General features: G+C 45.9%; 1 protein-coding gene across 1 annotated transcript in view; it reads left to right on the plus strand.

Annotated features, from left to right (window-relative positions):
* Nucleotides 1-2,181: 2,181 nt before the first annotated feature.
* LOC310783804 (phospholipid-transporting ATPase ID-like) overlaps nt 2,182-12,500 on the plus strand; it is a gene marked incomplete at its 3' end in the record, with an annotated part of 32,540 nt that continues 22,221 nt past the window's right edge. The window contains exons 1-5 of the mRNA XM_083644705.1: nt 2,182-2,264; nt 2,904-2,962; nt 6,086-6,199; nt 8,339-8,437; nt 11,326-11,387. Of these exons, the coding sequence (XP_083500831.1) occupies nt 2,222-2,264; nt 2,904-2,962; nt 6,086-6,199; nt 8,339-8,437; nt 11,326-11,387 (377 nt within the window). The remainder of the gene's footprint in view (nt 2,265-2,903; nt 2,963-6,085; nt 6,200-8,338; nt 8,438-11,325; nt 11,388-12,500) is intronic.

Consider the following 12,500-nt stretch of genomic DNA (forward strand, 5'->3'; position numbering starts at 1 on the left):
GCAATTCCAAGTGTGAAGTCATCAGCAGTGGCAGCAGGAAGGAACTTTCCTCCCGTCGGGATGAACTGCTTTAGAGCTATTAATAGTTCAATCAGGAGAGACTAGAGACCAGAGAACGAATAGAATATTTATTACAATAGTGAATGAATGATGAATTACAGAAAATATGATGAGAATGAGGTATTGTTAATAGTCTTTGGTGCATAGACACCACAGGGAGATATTGAGATAGAGCCGCATCAGCCAGATAGATCCCCCTGTAGAGTCTAGAAGATACTGGTGGTGGTGAAGGTGATGCCTCTCCTTCTGAGACTGATGAGACTCCTCAGACTGAAGAATCAGATGACTGATGGGTCTGTGAGGACTGGGTGGAGACGGGGAGGTGGAGGGTGCAAGTCGAGATGGGTCACTTTTAAAAGTAGTGTCAACAGAAGGTCAAAGAAAATCGGATATAGGCAAAAAGTCGGATCTGAGCATCAAGACATGCAGTGTAAATGGTGATTGACTGGTCTGGTCTGGACGGGGAGCCTCCCTCTGACTCACTCTCCCCCACATGGGAGAATCATTAAGAGGAGCAGCTGATGCAAACCTGGAGTAACACAACTGTTGAATCAAAAGGGGAAGTGAATTCTGACCCACAGACATATTACCAGAGACATAAACTGTGACGCTGTCTCAATAAAGGATTAGAAAGTCTTTTCAAAAACAAGGAACCGGAAAGCAAAAAACTGCTCACACCCCCAAGGTGCAACCTCCGGTTCTGAAAAAATGTAGTCAATGTGGAAAGGCCTTAAATGTGCGTTCTTTCTAATGTAGAAAAGGCCTGCAAAAAGAGGGGTTTGGGGGAGAACCAACGTCAACGATGAATTGGTCCCATTTAGAGTAAAATAGACGATAACGCGGCTGTTTTGCGGCGTGATTGACAGGTCGCCTGTCCAGTGATCGCGCAGCTCGCCGATCACAGACCAATAGCAGGCAGTGCTGTGGCTCTGTGGGAAACACCTGGTCTGGTGCTAGCTGCTTCTGTGGCTCTGTGGGAAACCCCTGGTCTGGTGCTAGCTGCTTCTGTGGCTCTGTGGGAAACCCCTGGTCTGGTGCTAGCTGCTTCTGTGGCTCTGTGGGAAACCCCTGGTCTGGTGCTAGCTGCTTCTGTGGCTCTGTGGGAAACCCCTGGTCTGGTGCTAGCTGCTTCTGTGGCTCTGTGGGAAACCCCTGGTCTGGTGCTAGCTGCTTCTGTGGCTCTGTGGGAAACCCCTGGTGTCACGCTACCTGCTTCTGTGGCTCTGTGGGAAACCCCTGGTCTGGTGCTAGCTGCTTCTGTGGCTCTGTGGGAAACCCCTGGTGTCACGCTACCTGCTTCTGTGGCTCTGTGGGAAACCCCTGGTCTGGTGCTAGCTGCTTCTGTGGCTCTGTGGGAAACCCCTGGTGTCACGCTACCTGCTTCTGTGGCTCTGTGGGAAACCCCTGGTCTGGTGCTAGCTGCTTCTGGCTCCAAAGAACCAAGATGGCGACAGTCAAAATGCTAAACTTGAGGCTTCAAAACGGAAATCCACAAACCAATGGGTGACGTCACGGTGGCTACGTCCATATTTTTATACGGTCTATGCTCACACCTTATTAAAAGCCTATACATGAATGACCTATATACATGAATGACCTATGCTCACACCTTATTAAAAGCCTATACATGAAATGACCTATATACATGAATGACCTATGCTCACACCTTATTAAAAGCCTATACATGAATGACCTATATACATGAATGACCTATGCTCACACCTTATTAAAAGCCTATACATGAAATGACCTATATACATGAATGACCTATGCTCACACCTTATTAAAAGCCTATACATGAAATGACCTATATACATGAATGACCTATGCTCACACCTTATTAAAAGCCTGGACATGAATGAGGAATGATCACCTCATAGGGCACTTTACGGAAAATGAGTTAATGGTAGTTCTGGCGGCGTGCAGTCGTTCTGGGTTTAATTGCACTGGTGTTTAAAGTGTCCTGGAGAAGGCCCCATGTTTACTTTGACCTAAACACTTTGAGGTGTGTCTGTTTTCTTCCGGTCATGGAGATACTGTGTGACTCACGTGTGTAGTTTGTTGTGCCAGGACAGGAGGAGGTAACAGCTGTCTCTCCTCCACATGCAGGACCAGGATGATGGTGAGATAGCAGCTAGAGGACGAGGACGAGGACGAGAAGATGTCCTTCTTCGGCCTGGACTGTGCCAGGAAGAAAGAGAGAGGTGAGACAAATCCACAGCCTTGTGAAGGCAAGCAGCAGGACTGCTCAATTTAGAGATGTTCCATTTTGCTTCTAATGACTCCAGTTGAATCAAATATACAAAACAACGATCATGTATTTCTATGTATTTTTGTTTTTTATTTATTTGTTTCTGGTTTGTCTTGTACTGTCAACATTTCTGTATGGTTGTGTATGTTTTATATTTTGAAATTTTTTAAAAAGTGTTGTCTAAAAAAAAACGATCATAAGCAAATGTAGTTAGTATTAGTCACTCAATAATCTTTCTTAAAATAATATATTCCCTGTAACGTTTTTCTCAGTTTAATGTAGGTATGGCCACCACATTTAACATACTGTACTGCTTCTTAACAAAAATAGCTGCAATTTTTTTTATATATATTTTGTCATTTCTATTTTATGGGGTGTTTTACATTAATTACTGTAGTATTTTGTATATAAAAAATAAATATATACAAAGTACCTCTGAAAATGTCCAGCTAGTTATTTGCCTGAATAAAATGGTAAAAACACTGTCCATGGTGCTGTAAGGCGCTCCCATGAATAGACCTGTTAACACTATAACACATTTGATACATCTGATACCAATCCAATTATAAATCTCTCTGCCCTGTCCAATCAGAGCTGGAGAGGAAACTCCGTGCCAACGACCGAGAATACAACCTCTCTTTCAAATATGCAGTAAGTACAGTACAGTTATTGTGTATTATTATTAGTGTATGTTATGTGTTTGCTCGTGTTCTCCGAGGTGGAATATTATGACTATTGTCTCTGACTGGTAAGTCTGTCTATTCTCCCGTTCAGTCTCACAGGGAGCCAACCACCATTTGGAGGTCCTGCTCTTTCTTAAAAATCTAGTTGGCTACTAAAATAGAGAAAGTGGCTACTGAATTTTGGGGATGTACAGCCCAGGTTTCCCAATTCCCAGTCAGTCCAGTATGAAGCCATCTATTTTTATTTTTTTTATTTTTTTACCTTTATTTATACAGGGGGAGTCTCACTGAGAGCAATGCTCTCTTTTTCAGGAGCATCCTGTTCACATTCACACAGACACATTCACACCTGGAAGCTGACCAGTACAACCACAGTCTGATCTGCTGGCCACTGATCAGCTCCACTGAGCAGTTGGGGGTTAAGGGCCTTGCTCAAGGGCACCTCAGTGGTGGTAATGAGGGAGGGGCAAGCGCTGCCTTTTCACTTTTCCCCACTCAGATTTATCCTGTCGGTCGCGGCTATTGAACCGACGACCTTCCGGTCACAAGCTCGCTTCTCTAACCGTTGGGCCACCACTGCCCACTCTCGGGGTGTGTCTTGAGCGTGGTCGTTTCCCGGAGACTGGATTGAAACCTTGTTAACCTTTCAGGAACTGAGAAAAACTGCAAAATAATGACTTATAATTTGTGAGTTCATACAGTACAGTGGGGTTTGAAAGGCTTTCATACACCCAGGGGTCTCCACATGTAAACCTTCAGTTGACGTTAGAACAGGAAAATCACCTAAATATGAATTATGAGGGTTTTGTATGACAATGATTTATAGATTAAAGTATATTGACAATGCTAACCGGTCGTTGCGCCACCCCCTCTGCCGATCCGGTGAGAGCAGTAGACTGGCACATGCTTCCTCCGATACATGTGCCAACCGCTTCTTTTCACCTGACAGCGAGGAGGTTTCACCGGTAAGACGCAGCGCGGGAGGATCACGCTATTCCCCCCAGTTCCCCCCCCCCCCCCCCCGAACAGGCGCCCCGGCCGACCAGAGGAGCGAGGAACGTAATTTAATGCTTTTCTGACGATATTTTTGTTTGTATCGGCGGTTGTTATGATGATGATCACCGAATGGGATGTCATAGTTAATAAGCCACTGTTTAATTTACCAGCACATCACTGTTGATCACAAATGATAATTCATAAGACACTGATAAACAACAGTGCAGAGAACAACTCAGGAGAATAGCCTGAGCCCAGCTACAGGACATGTTTATCTACCATTAATAAAAGACAGATGCACAGTGGCTGCCAGTGTACAAAATAAAAAGTCTGTTATCTCCACACTGGAGTTACTGATAAACTCCATATGAGCCAAAGGGGAACGTCACTTCCTGCTTCAGCACTGTCTGTACCTGAGATTTTCAGCCACCATTTATTTTCTCATAGACATTTCGTAAAATGCTTCTAAAAAGAGTTTTACTTGGTCAAAACAAACGGTTCAGATATATTTAGAAACTGGAGAGATCGCGTAACAATTCACTCGGACCAAAACGTTATTTTTTTTTGCAGATTTAAAGAAAATATTTTCTCAATGTTGTTTTTTTTAGTTTTGGTCCGAGTGAAATGTTCTATGGTCTCTCCCGCGATTCGAAATATAGCTGAACCGTTTGGTTTGACCAAGTAAAACTATTTCTATAAGCATTTTACGAAATGTCTATGGGAAAATAAATGGCGGCAGTGCTGAAGCAGGAAGTAGGCGGTCACTTTGCCTCTCTATTGGCAACCGCAGTGAAGGGTTTTCAATCTGATATCACCACTATGCTGTAACATGAAGAGACATCGATGTAAGCATAAGGTGTTGATGGCTGTTGCGGCTCACTCACAGTGGTAGCCATTGTAGAAATCCCCCACCATCATGCATTCCTCCTGCGTCTCTCCTTCATGTACTGCGGTGTTGAATGTCGGTGCCGTAGAAGCAAAATTCCTGCGTCTATCAACAAGCTTGTTCCCGGCGTGTCTGGCTAGTGTAGAGGTCAAAAGCACTCGCCAAACACGGGTTCAATCCCCGGCAGCGGTACTTCCAGCCTGTTCAGACGTTCCTACAGACACAATTGGCCGTGTCTGTGGGTGGGAATCCGGTGGTGTGTGTGTCCTGGTTGCTGCACTACTAGTGCCAACTCTTGTTGTGGGGGAGGGGAACTGGGGGGGGAATAGCATGATCCTCCCACACGCTATGTCCTGGCCGGTGAACCTCCTCGCTGTCAGGTGAAAAGAACATGTATCGGAGGATGCATCTCTACAGCTCTCTCTACAGATCGGCTGAGGGGGCGGAGCAATGACCAGGACAGCAGGAGGAATTGGCCGAGTACAATTGGGGAGAAAATTGGAGAAAAATCTGAAGAAAATTTATTAAAAACGGCTTATTTCCAGGATCCCTTTCCTTGTAGCCTATCTTCCGTGCTTCCAACAGCCGAAAGAGAGGAATTTTTTTTTTTTTTTTTGATGTAGTTTTTCCGAGACGTTCCTCTTGAAGGTGGAGCCATGGGTGCAGCAGTAGTTCAGCAGAGGGTGACAAGGGGATAAAGCTGGAGGAAGATACCAGATACCAAGAAGGGCGTAAACACTCACTTTACTTCCTCTCTTTGTATGTTTACACATGCAGCTATGGCCAAAACTGTGCGCTGAAGAGAGCCAGAGACACAGACACAGGCAGCACGTCTCAGTCTGACCCGCCCGGGCCTTCAGCCTGCTGATAAGATCCACCTGGCCCAGAATAAATGCCTTGACCAGCAGATGACACTCTTAACAAGCACAAACCTTTCAGACCATGGCACCCCCCCATCCCACCCACACGTGACGCCAGCCATATCCTGACCTTTAGTGCCTTTAAATGGGGGTCCGTGGACCTAATGTGGTCCTTTGAGGGTCTATCCTCAAAGGACCTTCAGAGGTTCCTCCTACAGTTGGAATCTGATGAACCCCTAAAATGTTCCTCAAAGCCCCTCCGACTTTTTAGAGTGAACTAAACAACAGCCTTCTAATCATGTTCACTCTCTCTCCTCCTCTGTTCTCCCTTCCTTCGTTCCTCCTCCAGACGAACGGCATTAAGACCACCAAGTACAACTTCTTCACCTTCCTACCTCTCAACCTGTTTGAGCAATTCCAGAGGATCGCTAACGCCTACTTTCTGTTCCTGGTGATACTCCAGGTGAGGGCAACACGCACGCACGCACGCACGCACGCACGCACACACACACACACACACACACACACACACACACACACACACACACACATACATACACACACACACACATACATACACACACATACACACAAACACACACAAACACACACACACACACACACACACAACACACACACACACACACACACACACACACACAGTGTCGAGGGGAGGGGCTGGCTGTTTTGACCTCCACCAAGGAGGGGAGGTTTTCAGTCCTGTTTGTTTGTCAGCAGGATTGGAAAAACTACTGGGCCAATTTTCAGGAAACATGGTGGGAGGGTGTAGCATGGGAAGTGACTATCCATGACTATTACATCATGAGACTATAGTAGCCTGCACCCAATAAGATTTTCACAGTGTATTCACCTTATGTAGCTCCGCCCACTTGACCCAGTTGTGTTATGACTTCCTGTTCAAAACACCGTCTGTTTGACCTGCTCACTAGTACTGTACTGTCACAGGAAGTGTTCTGTTTTACCTGCTCACTAGTACTGTACTGTCACAGGAAGTGTTCTGTTTTACCTGCTCACTAGTACTGTACTGTCACAGGAAGTGTTCTGTTTTACCTGCTCACTAGTACTGTACTGTCACAGGAAGTGTTCTGTTTTACCTGCTCACTAGTACTGTACTGTCACAGGAAGTGTCAACACAATAGGAAGTAACTGGCTGAGCCCTGTGTTGGAACATGAGGTGAATAGGCCACATAAATAAAATTAAATTGGCCCTTTTACTGTGTATTTTTGATTCATGTTTATGATAACGCTACTTCTCACTCTGATCATTCTCAGCAATGTCAGATTATAATATCTGGGTTATTTCCCACTTTTTGTCTTGTCTTATCACATTAATTGTCTATCATGACATGAGCACACCCACAGGTGGGCCCTACGTTAATTATGAGGAACACCTGAACCTGTTTGATCATTGCAAACCTGACCTGACGAAGAGCCTGTGAGGGCTGGAAACGTTGTCGTTTTTAATGTAAAATAAATCTGAAAAATATCGGGAGCTACCAACAACAGTGAGAACCACTCTCACACTGACTCACACAGCCACACATCCACAGTTACTGATTCCTCTGTCACACTGGGGACTCACGTTAACCAAACAGGATTTGACCGAATCAAGTTCAGTGAGATTCAGGAAGTGTAATATCAACACAGGAAGTTGCCTCATCACGCACACACACACACACACACACACACACACGCGCGCACGCACGCACGCACGCACGCACGCACGCACGCTAGCACGCACACACACACACACACACACGCACGCACACACACACACACACACGCACACACGCACACAGCAGGCATGTCGCAGCGCGGAGATCACTCACAGCAGACGGAGGCAGAGGAGCTGCAGTTAGAAAACAGAACAGTTAACAGTTAACTAATATCAGTAGTACTTTAAATGGTTATGTTTGTCTGTTTGCATACACATGCACATACACACAGCAGCACATTATCATGAAATGGTTCGTATGATATGATCTCTATGAAAAGTATTTTTCATGCATAATCCTACGAACGTCCAGCAACACGAGCGTGCGCTCACTGCGTCTGTGCAAAGCCCTTGCGACACAAATTTGAAAAGCATTGAATTACGTCATGAAATTCGGTTGTCATGGTTATGGTTATGTAAGTAAAACAACTTGGTTAGGGTTTGGTCATGGCTATGAAGAAAAAGTCTAATGTAAATGTTATGTGGCTTTACGCTGGCAATTGAACACTGCTTGTCGGCACACATATACGCCTGTCCACCACTCCGACCATAACTGGCCAGCGTGTTATTGTAGGGCACCTGTAGTGCCCCCTACAGGGGGCACCTATAGTGCCCCCTACAGGTCACTGCACCTTCATACAAGTAATAAAACATCATAGCAAACGTGGTCTGTGGTCTAATTGTGTCCATTTAGTGGTCCTTGACGTGAAACGGTTTGAGAACAACTAAACTAATGCTAACCAATGCTAAAACTGTGTGTGTGTGTGTGTGTGTGTGTGTGTGTGTGTGTGTGTGTGTGTGTGTGTGTGTGTGTGTGTGTGTGTGTGTGTGCGTGCGTGTGTGCTGCGTGCGTGCGTGTGTCTGCAGGTGATCCCTCAGATCTCCTCTCTGTCCTGGTTCACCACCGTCGTGCCTCTGGTGCTCGTGCTGACAGTCACCGCTGCTAAGGACGCCAGGGACGACATAGTAAGTACATTCTTAAAGCTGCTGCGTGTGACGTTTTAAAGGAACAGTCAGTAATATGGACGTTTTAGCAACATCTACTGGCAGCCACAGGAACTCCAACAACAAACATCGGCAAACATCTGTCCTCCTCTAGAAATCCCAACACCCTTTAGCTGCTTTACTACAGTAGCAAGTGTTCTCCCCGTGTTCGTGTGGGTTTTCTCCGGGTGCTCCGGTTTCCTCCCACCATCAAAGACATGTATGTTACTGTAGGGTTAATACTCCTGTCAGTGCCCCTGAGCAAGGCACTGGCAAAAGAACTGGAGTTGGTCCCCGGGCGCTGCACTGCGGCTGCCCACTGCTCCTAGTTCTAGGAAGGTTCCTAGTAGAGGATGGGTCAAATGCAGAGGATGAATTTCCCCATGGGGATAAATAAAGGATACCTTAACCTGGTATCACTAAGCATGATCTTATCTCAAGCTACTGATCATCTCCCTTTACTGTCTAACTGTGGCAGACGAGCTCCACACGACCACCAGCAGCCTCGACTATAAAACTCTGTCTAGACTCACCACAAAAATGCTGTGGCATGATCTCACTTCAATACACTTCCTAGGCAAAATCCTCCAACCGCGCCAAAGCAAGCATTCTGCTTAATACTCAATGACATACCAACACACAGTCCAGTTCACTAAGCACTGCATAATACTCAATGACATAGCAACACACGGTCCAGTTCACTAAGAGCATTCTGCATAATACTCAATGACTGCTTATTGCTCTTATCAGATCTTGCTCTAGTCAGATCAGATCTCTCTCTAGACAGATCAGATCTCTCTCTAGACAGATCAGATCTCTCTCTAGTCAGATCAGGAGATGTGTTCACCTATAGGAGGGTGGTTAGCAGGTTGCCATGGTTGTTGGTGCTGGGCCTGGAGGAGGGCCCTTCAAAACTTGTGATTCAACCCATTCTTCACCGCAGGTCTCTTGTTGCATTGTCAGTCTCTCACTTTTGTTTAGAATTTCGAGTAGTTTTTGGGCAGAAGGCTGCGAAATGGAAACCTATCATTTGAAAAGCACCAAACATCTAACTCTCTCCAGTATGCCCCCCTTGTAGTGTGCCTCTCTCTCACACATACTTTCCTCTCAGTATTGCCTCGTACTGTCTCTGTGTAAACCCGGCGCTGGGAATCGAACCCGGAACCTCCGGCATGGAAGCAGATGCTCTAGCGAGGAGGCTAGAACATGAGGATGGGCTCTAGAGTCTGTCACTAGAGCGTCTCTTGAGGTTCTCGGGGGGGGGGGGGGGGGGGTTAGTGAGTGGTCCACCCCTCATGTGTGTAACGTCTTTACTCAACAGCACACTTCATATCCTCCACCCAGGCTTCTAGGAATATTGTCATGTTTCTCTTTACTGGCAAAAGGTGATATAATGTAGGAGTTCACCTTAAGCAATAACCTTAAGCAATAACAGAAGATCCCTGTACGCTCGTTAGGAAATCGATTTTCTTTCTTCCTCTTTTTTGGTGGGGTCATTAATGGCCATATTTTGCTAAATGTCTGACATTTCTTTTCAGACATTTCGTAGTTTCTTTTATTTCTTTATGAGCGTACAGGGAGAGAACATGTTTTTCTAAAACAATGAGAACGACCTTTCACTTCAGCCGTCAAGGTCAACTAAACAAATGTACGTGTGTGTGTGTGTGTGTGTGTGTGTGTGTGTGTGTGTGTGTGTGTGGGGGGGGGGGGGGGGGGGGGGGGGGGTTGCAGGGCATGCCTGATGCCAAGCCACTAAAGGAAAATGTGATGTCATGGGTTAAACATTAACTGGAGGAGAAGAACAGGAGTCTTTTTGTGTGGTCGAAGCGATCCTGCCTGATCCCCTTTGCCAAATACCCACTGGTCACTTTGGTGAGGTCAGTGGGGTTCAGGAATCTGGTCAGGAATGGCTTTCAGCGAGAAGATAGCAGCAACTGAAGACTGACCATGTATGGGCAGGTAGATAGCGGTGGCCAACGATCCGGCAAAACAAACACTGAAGTAACTTGTCTCCAGAGTTGGGGAGACTACTTACTTTGAAAGCGGTTGTATAAGCTTGCAGGCACTTGACTGGAGGAAGCTGAGCTGCAGCAAAGATCCATGTCACCATGACAAAGCTACTGAGAAAAGGAGGGCGCAAAAAACACCACTGATTAGGATGTTAACCGTTTTATTTTACTTGAAACTAGAAGACACTCAGAGAGCATAAACCCTCTGGAGATGCTGAACAATTCTCCAACTTTCTTGTTGCACCTAAAGACATCATTCCTATCATTGAAATGTTAAGTTAGGTACACAATCAGTTCTGTCGGTCTCTGCAGCCTGTCTCGCTTTCTCAGCAAGTGGTCAAACACGACCAGAGACTAAATGAAGCGAAAAGCAAAATGAAATGGATCCATCAGATTCAGCTGTAGTTGAAGTCTGATGGGTGTTGAGAGCGGGCGTGGAGGCTGCTGGAGGTGTCGTGGACCGCTTTCAACCAAACATCTTCGATGGGAGGAGCCTACTTGACAAACCAAAGACACACCTGCTCTCTTCACATCTTTCCTCCAACCTCCAAGCCAGGATTCTGCACAGGCACGAGAGTAGCACGAGACAAAGTTACACCAACTATTCCTTCCATTGGAATTGTTGAAATCATCAAATTTGATTCCTTTAGTAGAAATGACTGTTATGAGTCATTGGTTCCAAAATTGTGAAAGATGAAATGTATTCTGTGGTTTTTAACACTTGATGTGATATTCGGTTATGATCTAATAATGTCTTGGGATATGTGTGTGTTTGTGTGTGTGGGTCCATGTGTGCACGTGTGTGTGTGTGTGTGTGCGTGCGCGTGCGTGTGTGTTTGTTTGTTTCCTTCCTCTTTCCAGAATCGTCACTGGAGTGACAATCAAGTCAACAATCGAAAAGTCCAAGTGCTTATTGATGGAAAGTAAGTTTGTCGTCGTCTTCGTCTTCGTTTTCTTCTTCTTCTTCTTCTTCTGAAAAGTCACAAAAGGTTCCTCAGAGCCTCTGTGTGCTTGTTTCAGGTCTTCATGTGGAATAATAAAACCTATATGAGACTCTATATGAAAGAGATGCCAAATCAAGCGCACCTCACATATTTGAAATACCGTAAATTCCGGACTATAAGACGCACCGGTCTATAAGCCGCACCTTCAAAGGTGACTATTTTTTTCTTCTATAAGCCGCACCGGTCTATAAGCCGCGGGTGTTTTGATGTTTAATTACCATATGTAAGGCTTCGTGCACAGAGGGGATTGTCGGGAAAGAGATGGCTGTTTGGGGAAGCTCCCATTTATTAACATTTCAACAAAACAAAAGTCAGGTCACTAATCCCCAGACAAAATCACACATTGTGGTATTTTTTGTTTTTTTTACAGTGCACACAGTGTCCGCGGTGTGGTGAAAAGAGGGCAAGAGAGGAAATTAAAACAGAAGTGGATTTATAGTTAGAAAGAGTGCTAAAGATAGTCCGGTCTGGTTATGACGAGTCTCGCTGGGTACAGTACGCCAAAGCGATATCCATTGACTCGATGATGCTGTTGTATGTTGCGCGTTTCTGTTGCACCAACGCGGAGAGGTCCTGCCGGACGAAAAAGCGCGTACCCTCCCAGGTGAGGGGCTTCTTCCCCGCAGCCTGGAGGATGAGTTGACGGTCGGGCCAGCGGAGTAGGCAGATGAAGATGGCCCTCGGTGGCAGGCCGGGGTCTGGACGTGGCCGAGGCGCCCGGTGTGCCCTGTCCACCTCTGGTGGTTTCTCGCCTTCCTTCAGGTCCAGGATGTAACACAGGATTTTGCCACGAAAGCGTCCATGTCACCAATCTCAGCTCCTCTTTTACATTGATCAGGCGAATGTTATTTCTTTTACTCCTGCTGATTAAGTCATCAACCTGCGTGTGCAGGGTTTCGATTTTGCATTTTATCCATTTTCGGACTCACTGTGTTGTTTTTGTCCTCCAGTGCGCGGATGCGCTTTTCCGCATTATAAACTCTGTTCACGGTTGCCTTAGTTTCTTTAGTGAGTGAGTGGATGGACTTCTGC

Source organism: Poromitra crassiceps (assembly GCF_964638095.1).
Source record: "Poromitra crassiceps genome assembly, chromosome: 10".
NCBI classification, from domain to species: Eukaryota; Metazoa; Chordata; class Actinopteri; order Beryciformes; family Melamphaidae; genus Poromitra; species Poromitra crassiceps.